Raw genomic sequence first — 24069 nt, 5'->3', positions numbered from 1 at the left:
GAGAAGATAAAAGTGATGTACGGATGGCAAGTCATACATTTTGAAGATGAGGGAATACAGAGTCGTCTTTGTGAGAAAAAAATGCATTTGAGTTAAATAAAAACCTCCTCAGAGAATGCGAAAGACTTCAGCAAGGTTAGTTCTGAAACTTATATTTTGGATATGGGCAATAGGAGAAAGAATGGAACATGAATGTTGCATTTGCACAAAACTGAAGAGAAACATGTGGACTTAGACCAAGGATTTGTGGATGCCTCAACCTACATTTAATACAGAGAATCGCTTAATAAACTTCAGCATTTATTCATTTTTTCACGAATTTCTACATTATTTCAGTTGCTCTATTTACTATACTCTTTTATCCAAAGCCTTTCCGCACCCCCCGCATGTGTCACTAACTTCATTAACATTCCTATTACTTCATGTAAACATTGAACAGTGAAATGTTTCCATCTAATGCAAGTTGAAGCATGATATATCTGTAATAAATGGACAGAAAAAATTATACTTCACTGACAGAGTTCATTCTGTTGGGATTAACAGACACATTGGAGCTACAGGTTATCCTCTTTTGCCTTTTTTCTATGATTTATACACTTACATTTGTGGGGAATGTTGGGATGATCTTCTTAATCAGAATGGATTTCCGACTTCACACACCCATGTACTTCTTCCTGGCTAACCTGTCCTTTGTGGATGTTTGTTATTCATCCACCATCACTCCAAAGATGCTGGTAGATCTATTATCAGAGAAGAAGTCCATCTCCTTTGCTGGCTGCTTTTTGCAGATGTATTTCTTTATAGCCTTGGCCACAACCGAATGCATCCTTTTTGGGTTAATGGCCTGTGACCGCTATGTGGCCATATGCAACCCTCTCCTTTACTCCTTGATCATGTCCAGGACGGTCTGCCTGAAAATGGCCGCAGGGGCTTTTGCAGCGGGCCTGGTGAACTCCATGGTAAACACCAGCTATGTAAGCAGCTTGCCATTCTGCAGTTTCAATGTCATCCATCACTTCTTCTGTGACAGCCCCCCACTTTTTAAGCTCTCCTGTTCTGACACATGCCTGCAAGAAAGCATCTTTTCCACATTCGCTGGTGTGAATATGGTTGGGGCTCTGCTGGTGATCCTCACCTCCTACTCCTACATTCTCTTCTCCATCTTCCGTGTGCATGCAGGGGCAGGGAGGCGCAAAGCGTTCTCCACGTGTGCGTCTCACCTGACAGCCGTCATCCTCTTCTATTCCACCTCCATCTACACTTATCTGAGACCTACTTCCAGCTACTCTTTGAATCAGGACAAAGTGGCTTCCGTGTTCTACACAGTGGTGACCCCCATGTTGAATCCTCTGATCTACAGCCTCTGGAATAAGGAAGTAAAGAAGGCTTTATGGAATGTGATTACTAGGAAAATGGTCCCTCTATTTCTAGGATTGTTGCCTTAATATTCTTGACTAAACAGAGCATGTTTTGATGTTTTAAAATGTGGATCAAGTTTACTGTATTTCATTAGAATATTTTCTAATTAATAGTGTTTTATTATTACTCATGTACTTGTATCTAATTGGGTATAAACTAACTGATATAAAATGTGTATTAGACTGTTACAAAATTATAAACTTTCACCTGATTATTTTATATTTCTGTTGCATTATCAAAATCTGTGCTTATTCATAAAGTAATCATGGTTAGAGAATGAAGTTATTAAGTATTTAAAGACAAAAATGACAGTATCACATGAAACTAGCCAAGCAAAGAACTTAGAATTTTCAGATTATCTTTTCCAGTGCGTATGTTTTCACCATTTATGTTTTGTGATAGATTCTTATATAGCACATATGACATATTTTTAGTTTTGAATAGATTCCCATTTTATTTCATGGAATAATTTCCTGGGGATATGCTTAAATCAAAATTCAGGAATATCATTTTCATAGTAAACACATCAACTTTTATTTCTGTTATTTCTACAAACATATTCATTATAAAGAAATTATGAATTTATATAAAAGAATGCAATTTAGAAAACTGTTGTCTGATTAGAGTGCACCACTTACAATAGTTTTTCTTCTACTGTCCTCTTCCCTTCTCAAAAATTTCCTATTCTTTTCTCACTTTCTGTCTTCCATGTGATTTATACACTCAAAGCTACCTCACACACATTTAACTACTCCAGAATTTAATTAGCTCTACTGATAGATGTTGACATTGAATGGATGTAACATACATATTATGGAAGTCTATCAATTAAGAATAAGTAATCAAAATTAATCATAATACTAAAGCTAAGCAATAATATGAAGGTAGAATGGAAATTGGCTTATTAGAACTCTGGAGTAAAGTTAGTGGGGTTCAGGGTTTGCTAAAAAGATCAACTCACATATAATTTTTGAAGGAAATTCTCCATGTCCTTCCTTTGCTCTTTCTGCCAAAGTTGTGTCTGATAGAGGCTGCGATGCTCAAGTCATCTGGGGTGTGGCAGAACAGACCATGATCTGTCACAAAAGGTCATTCAGGTCAAGCGCCCATGACCCTCTCTGGTCTGAAGAACATCCATGGGGTAATTCGTCTTGTCTCTGCACCCCTGAGCTGTGTTCTCGGTCCATATTTTTTCTCTGTTCCTGGAAGCCCTGCAACAAGCTCATCAGGCTGGTCTCAGCAGATTCACTCCTTCACTAACTGACTCACCTGCATTCCGCTGCACCAGCCAGCTGCTCTTTGGTTGGTCTCTTTCTACTTTCTCTGTCGTAGGTATTTCTGGGATCAAGATAGTTCACTGATAAATACTAATATTCTTCTCCTTCCACTAAATGTTTTACTTTCTAGTAAAACTTAGGAATAGAAACATTGTGTTCAGGATGAAATATAGTTATTCTGAGATTTGGGTGTTTTGACATATTGTCTTTAGACCATGACAATGTTCTCTAACTCAGCCTTCTACATTTAATTAATCTTGTTTAATTAAGCTTGCAAATATTTAAAACTTTGGGAGGTTTTTTTTTTTTTTTTAAATTAATGAGTGTGCTCCTTATATCTAGAGAAGGAAATGGCAACCCACTCCAGTATTCTTGCCTAGAGAATTCCATGGACAGAGGAGCCTGCTGGGATGCTGTCCACAGGGTCAGAGTCGGACACGACTGAAGCGACCTAGCATGAATGCATGCATTGGAGAAGGAAATGGCAACCCACTCCAGTATTCTTGCCTGGAGAATCCCAGGGACGGGGGAGCCTGGTGGGCTACTGTCTATGGGGTCGCACAGAGTCAGACACGACTGAAGTGACTTAGCAGCAGCAGCAGCTCCTTATATACACTTAGACTAATTTTTAACCTGCAAATTTTATAAAATGTGTTTTTAAAATTATTGTATGTTCTTTCTTATTAGGGCTTCCCTCATAGCTCAGTTGGTAAAGAATCTGCCTGCAGTGCAGGAGACCTGGGTTCAGTCCCTGGGTCTGGCAGATCCGCTGGAGAAGGGAAAGGCAACCCACCCCAGTGTTCTTGCCTGGAGAACCCCATGGACAGAGGAGCCTGGGGGGCTACAGTCCACGGGGTCACAAGAGCCGGACACGACTGAGTGACCAAACCGCCACCGCTGCCTTTATGCCTGTGTGAGCCTGTTTGCTCTACTCCACACTGCTTCCTCTTTGTCTGATTTTCCAAGTCCTTTATCTCATTTGAAAGTTTAATGTTACCACCTTTTCCAAATATACAGTTATCAATACATGTTTTGCCCTATTCAACTGTTTATGAGTAATTTATTCACTGAAAGTAGTGAAGTTTGAAACCTACACCTTTGGCTTTGTTTTGCTCTACATTAGTGTTTAGGTCAGATAAATCAGGCTTATAATAGCTGCGAATGTCACAGTTTGGAAAAGATGGAAAAAAGTAAGTAAACAAGTTGGAAAGAATGATATAATCCATATTCAGAAACCACATGGATCCAAATAAATAACTAAAAAGGGGGATATTACTAAGAAACAGAGCCCTGAATTTAGGCAAAAAAAAAGTGCAGAAAGTGTTTGATATTAATATATAATGATGATTTTTTAAAATTTAATTTGTTAAACAGAAATTTCATAACAGAATTTTCATGGGTCTACTGAAAGCTGAAAACTATACATTTCATAAGCAATAATTAGGTAAAAGTTAGTACTGAGATTAAGTGAAGAAATAATCTTACTTCACTTCATACTGCTCAACTTAAATTAAACACTGTATTAATTCATAATCACATTTCAATGGACAGAGATGAAAACATATGATGTCAAAAAGGTAAAATGTAAATAGTTAGGGGTACAGAAGATATTCTAATATGAATTAATTGAAATGATGTGAGAATATTCAATCTAGAGATTAATGTACACATAACAATAACGAAAATATGTAGTTTTATTGCAAAGATATAGCTTTATTGGACATTATATAACTTTATAGCAACAATCTTAAGGCAAATAATTTTATTAAAACTATGTGGAATATATGATAAATAGAACTGTGACCAGAACCAGAACCAGAAAACAGAAATTTGGTCATTTTTTGCTAATGCGGGATACAATTTATATCTTTGGTGGGAAAATGCTGAAATTCTCTTTAAATGCTGTAATATTAGTCCTAAAATGGAAACATCGCATGTACCAGCCACCACCCTTAAGTCTCAAAATTGTCCCTGGGATATTTTAGTTATAGAATAAATATTATTCTCCTCAGATTTGTTACTAAAAAAAAAAGGTAATAATTATTGGCCATGGGATTTCAAAGTTTTGCAAACAAGAGATCAACCTGATGATGAGCATAGCAAAAATTCTGAACTAATAAATTGGATTCAAAACATTCAATCTCCTGAAATAGTCTCACCACTTAAAACTTGCAGTATAAAAAATAAATTTTTTAAATATAATTCATTAACTATGGTTGTGTTGTGTGTGTCAATCATTAACTCACTGGTAAAGGAAAACAGGAGAGATTAAAATACATAGATCTGCTACACATATGCATGATTCTACTTCATGTCCCTGATATCAGAGCTCAAGTTGTGTCCATTCAGTATGGAGGGGGAAATGGAATAAAATTCCCAAGTGTAAAAAGATTACAACTACAGAGGCAAAGACAGAAAGATTTCCTCTAGGTTCTTATTCACACAGTTGCAGGAAATGGCCTAGTTGAGCTGTTTGGTGTAACAGGCACTGTGGAACCAGTGACTTGGAGCCAGGTGAGTGCAGTTATGTGGTATATTATGACCATGTGGAATGAGGGGGCAAGGGTGAAGGATGTTCTTGGATCATTTATGCAGAGGGAGAGGAGAACAAAAACAGTGCCTCTGCACTAATTGGTTGAACTATGACATAGATAGGAAACTCCTATAATTCTAAGACCCGAGGGCTCTAAAGAAGGGATTCCAAGACAACATCCCAGGTTTAGGGGAAGCTCCCTGTGACGCTGTTGTTCAGTCGCTCACTCGTGTCCAAGTCTTTGTGACCCCATGGCCCACAGCACACCTCGCTTCCCTGTCCTTCACTCTCTCCCGGGGTTTCCTCAGACTCGTGTCTTCTCCAGTGTACAGCTCCACTCTTAACAATCATTCAGGGTCAGGTGGCTCTGATACTGGTCAGTTCCATAGCTTCTGGGATCATTCTGAATGTGTTCTTTCCTATTTCATTGCCAAGAACTGAGTCAAGCAAGTGGAACAAGAAACTGGAAAAGCATTTGGGTTTCTGTGGAAAAAGATAAATGAAGGAGAACTGCATTGTTAGTGGTGTTTCACTCTCTTTCATGGTGTATGATGCAATCATGAGAACCAAGAAGAGATAGTGAAGGGAATCAAGGAGAGAAATGACATGATTTTATCTACCTCGTAGAAAAAATACTGTCTTTGAAAGAGAAGAGATTGATGAAAGTTAAGTATGAAAAATAAAGTTGTATAAAGCATGTTTCAATATAAAAAGTATACAAAATATAAATTTTTAAAATTCCCATAAAAATAGGAGGAAATGAGTGAAATTAATTAATCTTTAGAAGAGACAGTAAGCATAATTTGATGACTGACTAATGTAGGTTAAATAGATGAAGAAATATAAATACATCATATTTTCTCTGGTGGTTGATTTTATGTATGATAAAATTGAGAATGAAAACAGAGGAACAACTTTGGAAAGAAACGGTATGTAGATGCTGTGACCATTTCTCACAATATACATACCTTATCAACCCTAGTTTCCCACATGGGTTATTGCAACCACAACTGTCTGCTTCCAACTTTGGTGCACTAAAGTGTATTGTGTTGCTCTGTCATAACATCTCTCAGACATTTTCCTCACTACTAGCAATGGAAGAGTACACATTATATATGATTTAGTTCAGTTCAGTCACTTAATCATGTCTGACTCCTTGCGATCCTATGGACTGCAGCATGACAGGCCTCCCTGTCCATCACCAACTCCCAGAGTTTACCCAAACTCATGTCCATTAAGTCGGTGATGCCATCCAACAATCTCATCCTCTGTTGTCCCCTTCTCCTCCTGCCCTCAATCTTTCCCAGCATCAGGGTCTTTTCAAATGAGTCTTCCCATCAGGTGGCCAAAATAATGGAGCTTCAGCTTCAACATCAGTCCTTCCAAAGAACACCCAGGACTGATCTCCTTTAGAATGGACTGGTGGGATCTCCCTGTAGTCCAAGGGACTTTCAAGAGTCTTCTCCAACACCACAGTTCAAAAGAATCAATTCTTCTGAGCTCACCTTTCTTTATAGTCCAACTCTCACATCCATACATAACCACTGGAAAAACCATAGCCTTGACTAGATAACTTTGTTGACAAAGTAATGTCTCTGCTTTTTAATATGCTGTCTAGTTTGGTCATAACTTTCCTTCCAAGGAGTAAATCTCTTAATTTCATGGTTGCAATCACCATCTGCAGTGATTTTCAAGCCCAGAAAAATAAAGTCAGCGACTGTTTCTCCTATTTGCCAATCTATTTGTCATGAAGTGATGGGACCAGATACCATGATCTTAGTTTTCTGAATGTTGAGCTTTAAGCCAACTTTTTCACTCTTTTCTTTCACTTTCATCAAGAGGTTTTTTAGTTCTTCTTCACTTTCTGCCATAAGGATGGTGTCATCTGCATATCTGAGGTTATTGATATTTCTCCCGGCAATCTTGATTCCAGCTTGTGCTTCATCCAGCCGAGCATTTCCTATGATGTACTCTGCATATAAGTTAAATAAGCAGGGTGACTATTTACAGCCTTGATGCACTCCTTTTCCAATTTGGAACTAGTCTCTTGTTTCATATCCAGTTCTAACTGTTGCCTCCTGACCTGCATACAGATTTCTCAAGAGGCAGGTCAGGTGTTCTGGTATTCGCATCTCTATCAGAATTTTCCAGACTTTATTGTGACCCACACAGTCAAAGGTTTTGGCATAGTCAATAAAGCAGAAATAGATGTTTTTCTGGAACTCTCTTGCTTTTTTGATGATCCAGCAGATGTTGGCAATTTGATCTCTGGTTCCTCTGCCTTTTCTAAATCCAGCTTGAACATCTGGAAGTTCATGGATCATGTATTGTTGAAGCCTTACTTGGAGAATTTTGAGCATTACTTTACTAGCGTGTGAAATGTGTGCAATTGTGCGGTAGTTTGAGCGTTCTTTGGCATTACTTTTCTTTGGGATTGGAATGAAAACTGACCTTTTCCAGTCTTGTGGCCACTGCTGAGTTTTCCAAATTTGCTGACATATTGAGTGCAGCACTTTCACAGCATCATCTTTCAGGATTTGAAAGATCTCAACTGGAATTCCATCACCTCCACTAGCTTTGTTTGTAGTGACACTTCCTAAGGCCCACTTGACTTCACATTCTAGGATGTCTGGCTCTAGGTGAGTGATCACACCATTGTGATTATCTGGGCCATGAAGATCTTTTTTGTATAGTTCTTCTGTGTATTCTTGCCACCTCTTCTAAATATCTTCTGCTTCTGTTAGGTCCATACCATTTCTGTCCTATATTGAGCCCATCTTTGCATGAAATGTTCCCTTGGTATCTCTGATTTTCTTGAAGAGATCTCTAGTCTTTCCCATTCTATTGTTTTCCTCTATTTCTTTGCATTGATCTCTGAGGAAGGCTTTCTTATCTCTCCTTGCTGCTGTTTGGAACTCTGCATTCAAATGGGTATATATTTCCTTTTCTATTTTGCTTTTGGTTTCTCTTCTTTTCACAGCTATTTGTAAGGCTTCCTCTGACAGCCACTTTTCTTTTTTGGATTTCTTTTTCCTGGGGTTGGTCTTGATCCCTGTCTCCTGTACAATGTCACGAGCCTCTGTCCATAGTTCCTCAGATACTCTACCAGATCTAGTCCCTTAAGTCTATTTCTCAGTTTCACTGTATAATCATAAGGGATTTGAATTAGGTCATACCTGCATGGTCTAGTGGTTTTCCCCACTATCTTCAATTTAAGTATGAATTTGGCAATAAGGAGTTCATGATCTGAGTCACAGTCACCTCCTGGTCTTGTTTTTGCTGACTGTATAGAGCTTCTCAATCTTTGGCTGCAAAGAATAAAATCAATCTGATTTTGGTGTTGACCATCTGGTGATGTCCATGTGTAGAGTCTTCTCTTGTATTGTTGGAAGAGGATGCTTGCTATGACCAGTGCATTCTCTTGACAAAACTGTATTAAGCTTTGCCCTGCTTCATTCAGTAATTTGCCTGTTACTACAGGTGTTTCTTGACTTCCTACTTTTGCATTCCAGTCCCTTATAATGAAAATGGTATCTTTTTTGGTATTAGTTCTAGAAGATCTTGTAGGTCTTCATAGAACTGTTCAACTAAAGCTTCTTCAGAATTACTGGTCGGGGCATAGACTTGGATAACTGTGATATTGAATGGTTTGCTTGGACATGAACAGAGATCTTTCTGTTATTTTTGAGACTGCATCCAAGTACTGCATTTCAGACTCTTTTGCTGACTATGATGGCTCCCTCCATCTAAGGGATTCTTGCCCACAGTAGTAGATATAATGGTCATCTGAGTTAAATTCACCCATTCAATCCATTTTATTTCACTGATTCCTAATGTCATCTCCTGTTTGACCACCTCCAATCTGCCTTGATTCATGGACTTAACATTCCAGGTTCCTATGCCATATGGCTCTTTATAGCATTGAACCTTGCTTCTATCACCAGTCACACCCACAGCTGGGTGTTGTGTTTGCTCTGGCTCTGTCTCTTCATTCTTTCTGGAGTTGTTTCTCCACTAATCTCCAGTAACATATTGAACACCTACCATTCTGGGGAGTTCATCTTTCAGTGTGCTCTCTTTTTGCCTATTCTTACTGTTCATTGGGTTCTCCAGACAAGAATACTAAAGTGGTTTGCCATTCCCTTCTCCAGTGGACCACATTTTGTCAGAACTCTCCACCATGATCTGTCCATCTTGAATGGACGTACAACACATAGCTCATAGCTTCATTGAGTTAAACAAGGCTATGGTCCATCATTGAGTTACAGTTAATCTAACTGAGATGATTAGGTTTTACTGAATGATTCAATAAATAAAGGCTGAATGCATGAATTATTTCACATAGTTTAGCAAAGATTCATAGTGCAAAAAAGTAACACTACAATCTCTCATATGTATGTAACTTTCAACTAAAGATAAATTCTATATATGGTGTGAAGAGAGGACCTTAACTCATAACAGACTAGATGACGGGTGAATTCTAGATAGTTTCCAAATTCCATTCTGTGTGGTTAAAGAATCGTATTTTAATACTTTTAAATTTTGGATGCACTGATTGCATAAATAGATACTGCCCAAGTTAAGACTGTGAGTATCTTAAACAGCTTTCCTAGGAGGACAATTACCCTACTCTCCAAAGACGTAGAGTACATGGAGACACATAAGGGGGCGTGGGTAAGTAGCTAGTGCTCCCCAGACCATATTCCATAGAGAGTGAAACTGTTGCAGCACTAATTGACTTGGAGGAGGCTGTGTTTATTTCTTAAGTTGTCTCAATAAACAGCTTATTGTGGTTAAAAATGGAGTTTGTCATGAAGAGATGTCTCCATGGTAAAAACAGACCATTTCTATTTAAGTGCACTAATTGATTTAAGGTATAAGGTTCAAGGGAAAATAGTAAGGATTGAATTAGTTTCTTGAATAATTCAAACCAGACATGTATATTATATAAGGCAATGTTCATTATAAAAGAGAAAGGCATAGTGACTTCTTCACAACATTAAAAAAAAAAGGTAAGCAGCAAGTATTTTCACCAGCTTATTTTATAGCAGTGTATTCTTTATAATTAAAGAATGAAAAAAAGAATAAAAAACTTCCTTTCAGTCAAATTCATTAATGAGATAAACCTCCTGAACTTGAAATATGCAGGCTGTAACCACAAGAAATCAGACTCTCGTTTTTATGACTGTGAGTGAGATGCTGCATTTCGCACTTGCTTTTTGGTAATTATCCAGACATAGGTATTTTAAATAGATACTATATGACCTTCACATGTCTATAATGCATTTTGCATATTCACAATATCTATGTAGTTTCATAAGTATACATGCATACTCATATATATATCTGGAGGTAGAAACATATGCAATAGCTGACTTTGCATTTGTCTGTTGTCAGATCTGTGGCTGTTATGATCAAATTTCTTTACCCATTTTTTCTCTTTTTCTCATTTAATTACTGCTAAAGACTTCAGAATTATCTAATTACCTTTCAAGGTCTAACATGTAAAATATAAGTAGAAGCATTTTTCAGAAGAAAGGGCCCTCCGTTACCTAGAGCAACTCTTACCCTGAAAATAGGCTACACAACATATTTTTTGTTTTTGTTGTCTGTTTTACTGTTACTCACAAACCCATAATCCTTAATGTGAGCCAAAAGAAAGAGTCTAAGATTATTTTTTATTTTTACATTGTGGTATTTTAGGATGCTGGATTTGATGTATTAACAAAAATACAACAAAAAAAAAATGGGTAGCTATCATGTGAATTGATTTGAAATCATTGAATTATTTTGTCTGGTTTTGCTGCTGGACAGGGTGCATCCGAGTGACATTAAACATTTATTTATTTTACTGTACAACATTGTATTGGTTTTGCCATACATTGACTTGAATCCTCCATGGGTGTACACGTGTTCCCCATCCTGAACACCCCTCCCTCCTCCCTCCCCATCCCATCCCTCTAGGTCATCCCAGTGCACCAGCCCCGAGCACCCTGTATCATTCATCGAACCTGGACTGGCGATTCTTTTCACGTATGATAATTTACATGTTTCAATGCCATTCTCCCATATCATCCTTCCCTCGCCCTCTCCCACAGAATCCAAAAGACTGTTAAATACATCTGTGTCTCTTTTGCTGTCTTGCAGACAGGGTTATCGTTACCATCTTTTTAAATTCCATATATATGCATGAGTATCCTGTATTGGTGTTTCACTTTCTGGCTTACTTCAGTCCATATAATGGGCTCCAGTTTCATTCACCTTATTAGAACTGATTCAAATTAATTCTTTTTAATGGCTGAGTAATATTCCATGGTGTATATGTACCACAGCTTCCTTATCCACTCATCTGCTGATGGGCATCTAGGTTGCTTCCATGTTCTGGCTATTATAAACAGCACTGCGATGAACATTGGGGTGCACGTGTCTCTTTCAATTCTGGTTTCCTCTGTGTGTATGCCCACCAGTGGGATTGCTGGGTCATATGGCAGTTCTATTTTCAGATATTTAAGGAATCTCCACACTGCTCTCCATAGTGGCTGTACTAGTTTGCATTCCCACCAACAGTGTAAGAGGGTTCCCTTTTCTCCTCACCCTTTCCAGTATTTATTTCTTGTAGGCTTTTGGATAGCAGCCATTCTGACTGGTGTGTGATGGTACCTCATTGTGGTTTTGATTTGCATTTCTCTGATAATGAGTGATGTTGAGCATCTTTTCATGTATTTATTAGTTATCTGTATGTCTTCTTTGGAGAAATGTTTGTTTAGTTCTTTGGTCCAATTTTTGGTTGGGTCTTTTATTCACAGATGGAATCCAGAGGGTAAAATCCACCAGAGTGGGAACAGACTACATTGGTGGAGTTCATCTTGCTTGGCTTCTCTGATATTTCTGACCTTCAAGGATTTCTTTCTGGGATGCTTTTAATCATGTATAGGGTTATTCTGATGGGAAATAGTCCCATTATTATAATAACCAAGATGGATCCTTCCCTCCAGACTCCCATGTATTTTTTTCCTAGGGAATTTTTCTTCCTTAGAAATATGCTATGTATCAGTCACTGTCCCCAGGTTATTAACAGATCTCAGTAGAGAATCTAGAAATATTTCCATTCTAGCCTGTGCTTCTCAGATGTATTTCCTTCTGGTGTTTGGGGTCACTGAGTGCCTTCTGACTTCCATGGCTTGTGACAGGTGTGTCGTCATTTGTAACCCACTGCTGCATTCTCTCCTCATGAACAGTAGGCTGTGTGTCCAGCTGGCTGCTGGCAGTTGGGTCAGTGGAATTACTGCATGCATAGGATTTACTTACCAGATCTCTCTAACCTTCTGTGGCTCTAACCAGTTGAATCACTTCTTCTGTGATGTATATCCAGTGTTTAACCTTGCCTGTGGGGACACTTTTATGATTGAGATATTAGTTTATGTGATTGCTGTTCTAGTTGTCACTATTCCTTTTATGTTGATTCTTGGATTTTATATGAGAATAGTTGAGACCATCTTGAAGCTGTCTTCAGCACTGGGCAAGCCAAGGCATTCTCCACCTGCTCTTCCCATCTCATGGTTGTGGCTTTATTCTTTGGATCAGGACTCATTACATGTTTAAGACCAAAGTCCAGTCATTTGATCGGAAGGGACAAATTTCTCTCTCTTTTTTACACCACTGCCACACCAATGTTTAACCCTATACTATATTGTCTGAGAAACAAAGATGGTACGGTGGCTTTGAGAAAATTCCTACTAAAATTGGACTGTGATTTAAAAATATTAATTCATAAAATTTGTTTCTTATTCATTACAGTCTCCACTCAATTTCTGTTATTTTCCCATTAGCTGTGACTTCATATTATAGGTAAATGATCTGTTATTTTTATATCACATAAACTCTGATGTCATGTTAAATAAAAAAAAAATAATCTCAACCTCTATTCAGGGTATTGCAATGTTTGATATAACACATAGCATTCATTAATGGGTCTTGTGAACTGTTGTTGCTTTTTAATTTTGCAGAACATTGCCTATGTTTTCTCTTTCCAATGAGATTATTCAACTTTCTTTCTCTAGTCCCAATGTATAGCCTGAAAACTAATAGCCATCAAATTAGCTTTATCAGATGAAAAGACTAAAAGCATGGTGTAGCAGGCCTGCTATTGATAGTTCCACTAAAAGATGAGTGTTTGAGAAAAAATTATATTTGAGGCATCATATTCAAGACGCAAAATGTTAACTTATTGGCAGTTGTACCTCTGCTGACTGTAGAGAACAATGGGAAGAAGCAGAGATCATTTGTTGCATTCAATTTGAGAAAGGCTTTCCAAATTTTCCATATATGCTGGTAGGGCATCTTCAGATACTGGTTTCTGGACTTAGTTTTCATGTCAGAACATACTACCTGCATGAGAAGAATATAGTATTTAGAAGAACCATTATTCTGATTGATAAAGGGTGGCAAAGAGAGATTTTCCAGCCATGACTGACTCGCCGACTTCCTGGATACAAGATCACTCCTGCAGAGATTTCCTTCAACATAGCATGCAAAGAAAGCCTTCCCAAATTTGATTCTCTGGTTTTGAACACTTATTCAGGCTCAAAAATCTTATTTTTAACTGGGTGATTTGCTCTGAATATGCCTTTTAACATTCTGTCTATTACTATTTGCTTTGAGACATCCTTATTTTCCTCACTGAGATGGTGATTGAAGCCATGAAATTAAAAGATGCTTGCTCCTTGGAAAGAAAGCTATGGCAAACCTAGACAAAGTATTAAAAAGCAAAGACATCACTCTGCTGATAAAGGTCCATATAGTCAAAGTTATGGTTTTTCCAGTAATCATGTATGGATGGGAGAGTTGGACCATAAAGAAGGCTAGGTGCTGAAGAACTGATGCCTTTTAATTGGGGTACTCAAGAAGACTCTTGGCAGTCCTTTGGCATGCAAAGAGAGCAAACCAGTTAATTCTCAAGGAAGTGAATACTGAATATTCATTGAAAGAACTGATGATGAAGCTGAAGCCACAATACTTTGGCCACCTGATGGGAAGAGACAACTCATTGGAAAAGACCCTGATGCTGGGAGTGATTGAGTTTAGGAGGAGAAGGGGGCAAGAGAGGATGAGATGGTTGGGTGGCATCACGGACTCAACGGACTTGAGTTTAAACAAACTCTGGGAAATGGTAAAGGATGGGGAAGCCCGGCATGCTGCAGTTCATGAGTCGCAGAGTCAGACACAGCTGAGTGACTGAACAGCAGCATAGGATATTAAATAGAGCTCCTTGTGTGTATATATACGCATGCACTTACGGGCACACACTCACACACACACTATGACCTTGCTGGTCATCTATTTTGTAAATAACAGTTTGTATCTGCTAATCCTAAGCTCCAAATTTGTCCCCCCCTACCCTTTTTTTCCTTTGGTAACTATATATTCGTTTCCTATGTTTGTGAGTCTCTTTGTTTGGTAAATAAGTTCATTTGTATCAGTTTTTAGATTCCACATATAAATGATATCATACCATATTTGGATATTTGCCTTTCTCTTTCTGACTTGCTTCATTTATGAACATAAGGGAGCATATATCTTTTAAATTATAGTTTTATTCAGATAGATACCCAGGATTGTGATCGCTAGATCATTTGGTAATTCTATTTTTTATTTTTAAGGAACTTCAATAAGTTTTCCAAAGTGGCTGCACCAGTTTGCATTCCTACCGACAATGTACTAGGATTCCCTATTCTCCATCAGCTCTCTAGCATCTATTATTTGTAGATTTTTTTGTTTGTTTTTTAATGGTGGCTATTTTGACTGATGTGAGGTGACACCTCATTGTAGTTTTGATTTACCTTTCACTAACAACTCTTGCTGTTGAGCATCTTTTCACGTGCCTGTTGGGCATCCGTATGTTTTCTTTGTAGAAATGTCAAAATGGTGATTATTTGAAATGGACTTTTTTTACTGCGTGGGGAATAGAGAAGTGATTTTCAAGTGTTGATGCACAGATTTTTTAAATTTATTTATTTTAATTGGAGGCTAATTACTTTCATAGATTTTAGAGTTGCAGAATATATAGAATGTTCCTGAGGAGAAAAAATTGCATTGATTTAAACTCACATACCTGTTCAGACCATGGGAGAGACTTCAGCTAGAATAGCTGGGTACTTTGCATTTTGGATGTAGGCTAGAAGAGAAAGTATAGAATATATATATTGCATTTGCAGAAACTGAAGTGAAATATGTGTATTTAGCGCAATAATTTGAGAATCCTTCAACCCAGATGTATTTTAACATGGAGAATTGTTTAATAAATTCCAATGCTTGTTCTTAGAGAAGGAAATGGCAACCCACTCCAGTATTCTTGCTTGCGAAAATCCCATGCACAGAGGAGCCTGTTGGGCTGCAGTCCATGGGGTCACAAAGAGTCAGACATGACTGAGCGACTAAGAACAATGCTTATTCACTTTCTCACTAATTTTCTTCTTGCTTCACTTTTTCTATATATTATGCTCTGTTATCCTAGATTTTTTTTTCATGTGTGACTAATTTTATTAGGCCTACTACTAACTGTAACCTTTTGAGAGGAAAATATTTAGAGTGAATTCAAGTTTAAGCATAAAATTTCTGTAATAAATGGCCAGAAAAAATTATACGTTGCTCACTGAGTTCATCCTGTTGGGTTTGGCAGATTCATTGGAGTTACAGATTACCCTATTTTGCCTTTTTTCTGTGATTTATACACTTACAGTTGTGGGGAATGTTGGAATGATTCTCTTAATCAGAGCTGATTCCCGACTTCACACACCCATGTATTTCTTCCTGGCTAACCTGTCCTTTGTGGATGTTTGTTATTCATCCACCATCACTCCAAAGATGCTAGTAGATTTTTTATCAGAGAAGAAAACCATCTCCTTTGCTGGCTGCTTCCTGCAGATGTACTTCTTTATAGCCTTGGCCACAACCGAATGCATCCTTTTTGGGTTAATGGCGTATGACCGCTATGTGGCCATATGCAACCCTCTCCTTTACTCCTTGATCATGTCCAGGACTGTCTGGCTGAAAATGGCCACAGGGGCTTTTGCAGCGGGCCTGGTGAACTCCATGGTTCTCACAAGTTGTATAAGCAGCTTTCCTTTCTGCAGTTCTAACGTCATTCATCACTTCTTCTGTGACAGCCCCCCACTTTTTAAGCTCTCATGTTCTGACACACGCCTGTATGAAAGTATCTTGTCCATTTTCGCTGGTGTGAGTATCGTTGGAAGTCTGCTGGTGACCCTCACCTCCTACTGCTGCATTCTCTTCTCCATCTTCCGTGTGCATGCAGGGGCGGGGAGGCGCAAAGCGTTCTCCACGTGTGCGTCTCACCTGACAGCCGTCATCCTCTTCTATTCCACCTCCATCTACACTTATCTGAGACCTACTTCCAGCTACTCTCTGAATCAGGACAAAGTGGCTTCCGTGTTCTACACAGTGGTGATCCCCATGTTGAATCCTCTGATCTACAGTCTCCGGAACAGCGAAGTGAAGAAGGCTTTATGGAATGTAATTAATAGGAAGAGGATTCCTTCATTGCTGTGATTGATTAATTTTCTGAACTAATTAGAGTATATAGTTTAACTTTCAGAAACTGGATCAAGCTTATCTTCATTACAACCTAATCTGTATAACCATGTTCTTGTAATGGTCATGGACACAAGTCCTGTTAGATATAACTTATCAATTTAGGTAAGATCATGAAACTTTTTTTCTAATCAATGTATGCTTTCCTATAGGTTTCTAAAATGCGATTTATTCATAAAGCTGTCTTGGTTATAGAAATAAAGGGTAAAGTATATGGAGATAGCTTTTGTAATGTCACATGAATCTAGTTGTGTATTATATTTGTAATTGTCAGCTTTTTTACTGTATTTTTTCAACATTTATGATTTGTAAAGGGTTGTATGTATCACATGTGCAAAAATGCTTTCAAAGTAGATTTCCACTTTATTGAATTAGGGCTATAATGCTTAAATTTTAAACTAGTAATATCATTTAACTGCTATAGTAAACATGTGGACTTTCATTTCCTTTATCCCCCAAAACATATACTTATTCATTAAAGAATATATAGGAATTTGTTTAAATGTATTTTGTTTAGAAAACTGCTGTCTGGTTAGAAGGCACCAATTGCAACAGCTTTTCTTCTCTTTCCATCTTTTCTTCTCAAAAATTTCCTGTTCTCTCACATTTTCTCTCCCAGGCTGATCCACATATTATACACAAAGCCACATGCACACGCAGTCAGCTATAGCAGAGTTTAATCAATGTATAGTTCAAAGTAGGTAGATCGATCTTTGAAAGATAAAACAGACCCATATCCTTTAAAAGAGTCTCATGGATGTCCTGATAATGGAAGTGTTCTCCCAGTCATCAATTACATCCATTAAAGTTAATCCGTATATTATATTAAAGGTAAGCAATAATATATAGGTGGAATGGAGGGGCATAGTAGAATTCTAGGGGAAACTGAGTGGGATTCAGGGCTTGCTAAGATGCTAACCACACTGAGAGCTTTTGGAGGGATATTCCCCGTGGCTCTTTCCTTGCTGCTGAAATTGCTCCTGATAGAAGCTGCAATATTCAAGTCGTCTGGGATATAACAAAGCAGATCTCATGACCTGTCACACCATCCAGTGCCCTCTGCTGTTCACATATTCCAGCTGGGTCTGATGAATATTCATGTAGGCATGTAGTTAGAAGTTAGTGTCTCCTTCTAATTATTTCACTTAAAAACAGAGCCTCCATTTGGCTCAGTTGGTAAAGAATTTTCCTGCAATGCAGGAGAACCTGGGTTCGATCCCTGGGTTGGGAAGATACCTGGAGAAGGAAATGGCAACCTATTTCAGTGTTCTTGCCTGGAGAATTCCATGGACAAACGAGTTCAGCAGGCTACAGGCCAAGAAGTCCCAAAGAGTCAGACACAATTGAGTGACTAACACACTCACTTTCAACAAAGGAGGCAAGGATATACAATGGAAAAAAGACAATCTCTTTAACAAGTGGTGCTGGGAAAACTGGTTAACCACTTGTAAAAGAATGAAACTAGAACACTTCCTAACACCATACACAAAAATAAACTCAAAATGGATTAAAGATCTAAATGTAAGACCAGAAACTATAAAACTCCTAGAGGAGAACATAGGCAAAACACTCTCCGACATAAATCACAGCAAGATCTTCTATGACCCACCTCCCAGAATATTGGAAATAAAAGCAAAAATAAACAAATGGGACTTAATGAAAATTAAAAGCTTTTGCACAACAAAGGAAACTATAAGTAAGGTGAAAAGACAGCCCTCAGATTGGGAGAAAATAATAACAAATGAGGAAACAGACAAAGGATTAATCTCAAAAATATACAAGCAACTCCTGAAGCTCAATTCCAGAAAAATAAACGACCCAATCAAAAAATGGGCCAAAGAACTAAACAGACATTTCTCCAAAGAAGACATACAGATGGCTAACAAACACATGAAAAGATGCTCAACATCACTCATCATCAGAGAAATGCAAATCAAAACCACAATGAGGTACCATTACACGCCAGTCAGGATGGCTGCTATCCAAAAGTCTACAAGCAATAAATGCTGGAGAGGGTGTGGAGAAAAGGGAACCCTCTTACACTGTTGGTGGGAATGCAAACTAGTACAGCCACTATGGAAAACAGTGTGGAGATTTCTTAAAAAACTGGAAATAGAACTGCCATATGACCCAGCAATACCACTTCTGGGCATACACACTGAGGAATCCAGATCTGAAAGAGACACGTGCACCCCAATGTTCATCGCAGCACTGTTTATAATAGCCAGGACATGGAAGCAACCTAGATGCCCATCAGCAGATGAATGGATAAGGAAGCTGTGGTACATATACACCATGGAATATTACTCAGCCGTTAAAAAGAATTCATTTGAATCAGTTCTAATGAGATGGATGAAACTGGAGCCCATTATACAGAGTGAAGTAAGTCAGAAAGATAAAGAACATTACAGTATACTAACACATATATACGGAATTTAGATAGATGGTGGCGATAACCCTATATGCAAAACAGAAAAAGAGACACAGAAATACAGAACAGACTTTTGAACTCTGGGGGAGAACGTGAGGGTGGGATGTTTTGAAAGAACAGCATGTATATTATCTATGGTGAAACGGACCACCAGCCCAGGTGGGATACATGAGTCAGGTGCTCGGGCCTGGTGCACTGGGAGGACCCTGAGGAGTCGGGTGGGGAGGGAGGTGGGAGGGGGGATCGGGATGGGGAATACATGTAACTATATGGCTGATTCATGTCAATGTATGACAAAACCCACTGAAATGTTGTAAAGTGATTGGCCTCCAACTAATAAAATAATATTAAAAAAAAAAAAAAAAAAAAAAAAAAAAAAAAAAAAAGAACAGAGCTAGACTGAAGGTTAACTCCAGCCAGACAAGTGTAGGGGTACGCACACACACACAAAAAGGGAAGGATCATAATTTGGTAGAGGATTATGTAACCATTGGAATCAGCTAAAACTTCAAAGAAAGAGAAACTTAAATAGATCTTTTTTTAATTTGGCAAATAGCTTTGAAATAACAGAGCAATCAGAAAGTTCCATATAGTGTTTAATCACATCTACTTGCACGTGATCATATTTAAATACTTCTGAGACTGCAGTTGTTGCCTTTAGAGGGTTCATGACACAATCAAAACCTATAATCCAGTCCCCATGGTTACCCAACCCTCTTTAAGGAAAGCAAAATAAAAGGGTAGCAATATGCATATACTCAGAATGTGTCTCAAATTTTTACAAAGTGTTAATCCAAAATTTCACTGCTTTACATTTCATTTAAAACATGAAAATTGCATTCTTTATTTTTTTTGTGTGCCTCATCTATGTTATTAAGGGTTCTAGTAAAAACAGAAATAATAGACTACACAAGTTAGTACTGAGAAAAATGCTGTCAAGTACTTGGTGCAGTCTCTGTCATCCCCCGCCATAAAGAGGTAGAGTGTGTGCTTCCACACGGCATTCATTTGATAGTGTGCTTTGAGAGATGAACAGTTATTTGTATACCTTAATACACTGCAGTTCATCATTAAGAATATGATAGATGTCAAAATATCAGTTATCAAACTGGGCTATTATTCTTCCTGCCCGGAGAACACACAAGTGGTTTCCAAGTGACCATGCATAAATTTTGGATTTGAAGAATATAGAGAGCAGACTTGAGGAGAATAAAAATAATAAGTTCAGTTAAATTCAAATACCTGCTCCAAGAATGGGAAAAACTTCAACAAGAATGGTTCTGTACTTTGCATTTGGATATGGACTAGAGGGGAAAAAATAGATCATAGATGCTGCATTCGCAAAAGAACCTTAGGTGATGGATGTGTATTTAGAGGAGTCATTTGTGAATCCCTCAGTCCAGAATTAATAGAGCCAATTACTTAATAAAATCCAATGCTAATCCGTTTACTAATTCTCCTCTGACTCTGTTTACCATTCTCTGTTGTCCTAAGTTTATTTTCCATATATATTTTACTTTATCATTATTTCTATTTCTGGTAAATTGTGCAACTGGAAATATGCATGCCCAGTTTAAGTTTAAGCATACTGTATCTGTAATCAATGGGCAGAGAAAATTATACTTCATTCACAGAGTTCATCTTGTTAGGATTAGCAGATACACTGGAGCTACAGGTTATCCCCTTTTGCCTTTTCCTGGTGATTTACATGCTTACAGTTGTGGGAAATGTTGGGATGATCCTCTTAATCAGGACTGATTCCAGACTTCACACACCATGCATTTCTTCCTGGTTAACCTGTCCTCTGAAGATGTTTGTTATTCCTCCACCATCACTCCAAAGATGCTGGTAGATTTATTATCTGGGAAGAAGACAATCTCTTTTGTTGGCTGCTTTTTGCAGATGTCCTTCTTTATAGCCTTTGCCACACGGAATGCATCCTTTTTGGGTTAATGGCTATGACCGCTATGTGCCATAAGCAACCCTCTCCTTTACTCCTTGATCATGTCCAGGATGGTCTGCGTAGAAATGGTCGCAGGGGCTTTTACAATAGGCCTGGTGAACTCCATGGTAAACACCAGCTATGTAAGCAGCTTACCTTTCTGCAGTTCCAACGCCATCCACCACTTCTTCTGTGACAGCCCCCCACTTTTTAAGCTCTCCTTTCTGACACACGCCTGCATGAAAGCATCTTTTCCACGTTTCCTGGTGTGAATATGGTCGGAACTTTGCTGGTGACCCTCACCTCCTACTCCTACATTCTCTCTCATAAAGTTGTCATCGGCCTCAACCAGCTGTGGTCCATGTTGTTTATCTCGGTCGATAGATATTCATGTAGGCCTGAGGTTAGTACTTATTTTCTCCTTCTGATTAATTTAACTCAAGAACAAATGTGGAATAAAAGTTAAAATTACTCTTCTAAGGGGAGGGATACACACAAACTTCACACAGGGAAGGCCAGTAGTGTGCATGTAGGTTATATGCCTATTTGGACTAAACTGCTAACACTACAAAGACAGAAGCAGTTAAATAACCATTTTTAAAATAAAGCAAAAACTTAAAAAAGACAGAAATCAGGAACCATGTTATAATGAAGATCGCACTAGTGTTTGATTCCATCTCTCTGGGTGTGATCACATTTTAATTACTTTTGAGACTGTAGTTTCTGCCTTTAGAGGATTGATTTCACAATCAAAATCTATAAGCCAGTCCCCAGGTGTACCCAACCCTTTTTAAGGAAAACAAAATAAAGAGGCAGCAATGTGTATATACTTAGAAGTTGTCTCAAATTTTTACAAAGAGCTAATTCAAATTTTCACTGATTTTCATTTCATTTAAAACATGAAAACTGTCTTCTTTTAATTTTTGTGCCTGAACTGATTTATTAGAGATTTTGACAAAAAAGAAAATACTTGACGAAGTAAGTTAGTACTGGGAAGAATGCACTAAGAACTTGGTGCTGTCCTTCACTGCCATGGACAGGAACAGTGCCTGTTACGATATGTCATTCATTTGACAGTGTGGTTTGTGATGAGAATGGTTGTTGCTTTACCACAAAATCATCCTTAACAATATGCTGTGCTGTGCTTAGTCACCCAGTCGTGTCTGACTCTTTGCGACCCCATGGACTGTAGCCCACCAGGCTCCTCTCTCCATGGAATCCTCCAGGCAAGCATACTGGAGCGGGTTGCCTTGCCCTCCTCCTCTTAACAATATAATGCATGCCCAAATTTTGGTTATTTGAAATGGGCTTCTTTTGCTGCTTGGAGAACACAAAAGCGATTTCCAGGTGGTGATGCATGAATCAATGGGTTGAAGAACATGCAGAGCGATCTTGAGGAGAAGAAAAAATATATATTTGAGTTAAAGTTAAGTGTCTGTTCAGAAGATATGGGAGAGACTTCAGCAAGGACATATCTATAATCTATACTTTGTATGTGGGCTAGAAGAGAAAGAATACAACATAGATACTGGATTTGCAAACAAAAAAATTAATCTGAAATGAAATATGTGGACTTGACCAGTCAGTTTTTAATCCCTCAACCCGAATGTGATACAATTGCTTAATAAATTCCAACGGGCATTCATTTTTTCTACTAACTTAACCATTATGTTAGTTTCAGTATTCACTATGCTCTATGATCCTAGGGGTTAGGTTTTCTACATGCCAACCACTGAAACTCATTTGTATTTGTACTATTTCCTGTAAACTTTGGGCCTAATGTAAATTTAAGCATACTATACCTGTGACAAATGGCCAGAAAAAATTATACTCTGCTGACTGAGTTCATCCTCTTGGGATTAGCAGACACACGGGAGCAGCAGGTTGTCCTCTTTTATTTTTTTTATGTTATTTACACAGTGACAGTTGTGGGGAATGTTGGAATGATCTTCTTAATCAGAACTGACTCCCGACTTCACACACCCATGTACTTCTTCCTGGCTAACCTGTCCTTTGTGGATGTTTGTTATTCATCCACCATCACTCCAAAGATGCTGGTAGATCTATTATCAGAGAAGAAGTCCATCTCCTTTGCCGGCTGCTTCCTTCAGATGTACTTCTTTATAGCCTTTGCCACAACCGAATGCATCCTTTTTGGGTTAATGGCCTGTGACCGCTATGTGGCCATATGCAACCCTCTCCTTTACTCCTTGATCATGTCCAGGACGGTCTGCCTGAAAATGGCCACAGGGGCTTTTGCAGCAGGCCTGGTGAACTCCATGGTTCACACAGGTTATGTGAGCAGCTTGCCATTCTGCAGTTCCAATGTCATCCATCACTTCTTCTGTGACACTCCTCCAATTTTTAAGCTCTCCTGTTCTGACACACACATGTATGAAAGTGTCGTGTCTACTTTTGCTGGTGTGAGTATCATTGGAAGTCTACTGGTGACCCTCACCTCCTACTGCTGCATTCTCTTCTCCATCTTCCGTGTGCATGCAGGGGCGGGGAGGCGCAAAGCGTTCTCCACGTGTGCGTCTCACCTGACAGCCGTCATCCTCTTCTATTCCACCTCCATCTACACTTATCTGAGACCTACTTCCAGCTACTCTTTGAATCAGGACAAAGTGGCTTCTGTGTTCTACACAGTGGTGATCCCCATGTTGAATCCTCTGATCTACAGCCTCCGGAATAAGGAAGTGAAGAAGGCTTTATGGAATGTAATTACTAGGAAGAGGATTCCTTCATTTCTGGAGTTGTTTGGTAAATTTTCTGCATTAAATAGAGTACACTGAAATTTGAGAAGCTTGATGTAAGTTAGTTTCTCATTAGAGTATTGTCTAATTAATTAAGTCCA

General features: G+C 38.4%; 2 protein-coding genes and 2 pseudogenes across 2 annotated transcripts; all 4 read left to right on the top strand.

Annotated features, from left to right (window-relative positions):
* Nucleotides 1–488: 488 nt before the first annotated feature.
* LOC136175411 (olfactory receptor 5F1-like) lies at nt 489–1445 on the top strand. Its single transcript, XM_065945715.1, has one exon. It carries the CDS (start codon nt 489–491, stop codon nt 1443–1445), a length of 957 nt encoding a protein of 318 aa, XP_065801787.1.
* Nucleotides 1446–9695: 8250 nt separating this feature from the next.
* Nucleotides 9696–13058, top strand: LOC136175410 (olfactory receptor 10AG1-like; annotated as a pseudogene).
* A 2794-nt stretch (nt 13059–15852) lies between these two features.
* Nucleotides 15853–16797, top strand: LOC136175128 (olfactory receptor 5F1-like). Its single transcript, XM_065945438.1, has one exon. It carries the CDS (start codon nt 15853–15855, stop codon nt 16795–16797), a length of 945 nt encoding a protein of 314 aa, XP_065801510.1.
* A 6226-nt stretch (nt 16798–23023) lies between these two features.
* On the top strand, nt 23024–23867 carry LOC136175113 (olfactory receptor 5F1-like; annotated as a pseudogene).
* The last annotated feature ends 202 nt before the right edge of the window (nt 23868–24069 follow it).

The sequence above is a fragment of the Muntiacus reevesi genome, chromosome 9 (assembly GCF_963930625.1).
Source record: "Muntiacus reevesi chromosome 9, mMunRee1.1, whole genome shotgun sequence".
Taxonomy (NCBI): Eukaryota; Metazoa; Chordata; class Mammalia; order Artiodactyla; family Cervidae; genus Muntiacus; species Muntiacus reevesi.
The sequence above is the reverse complement of the archived record's forward strand: the minus strand, read 5'-3'. Positions and strand labels throughout refer to the sequence as shown.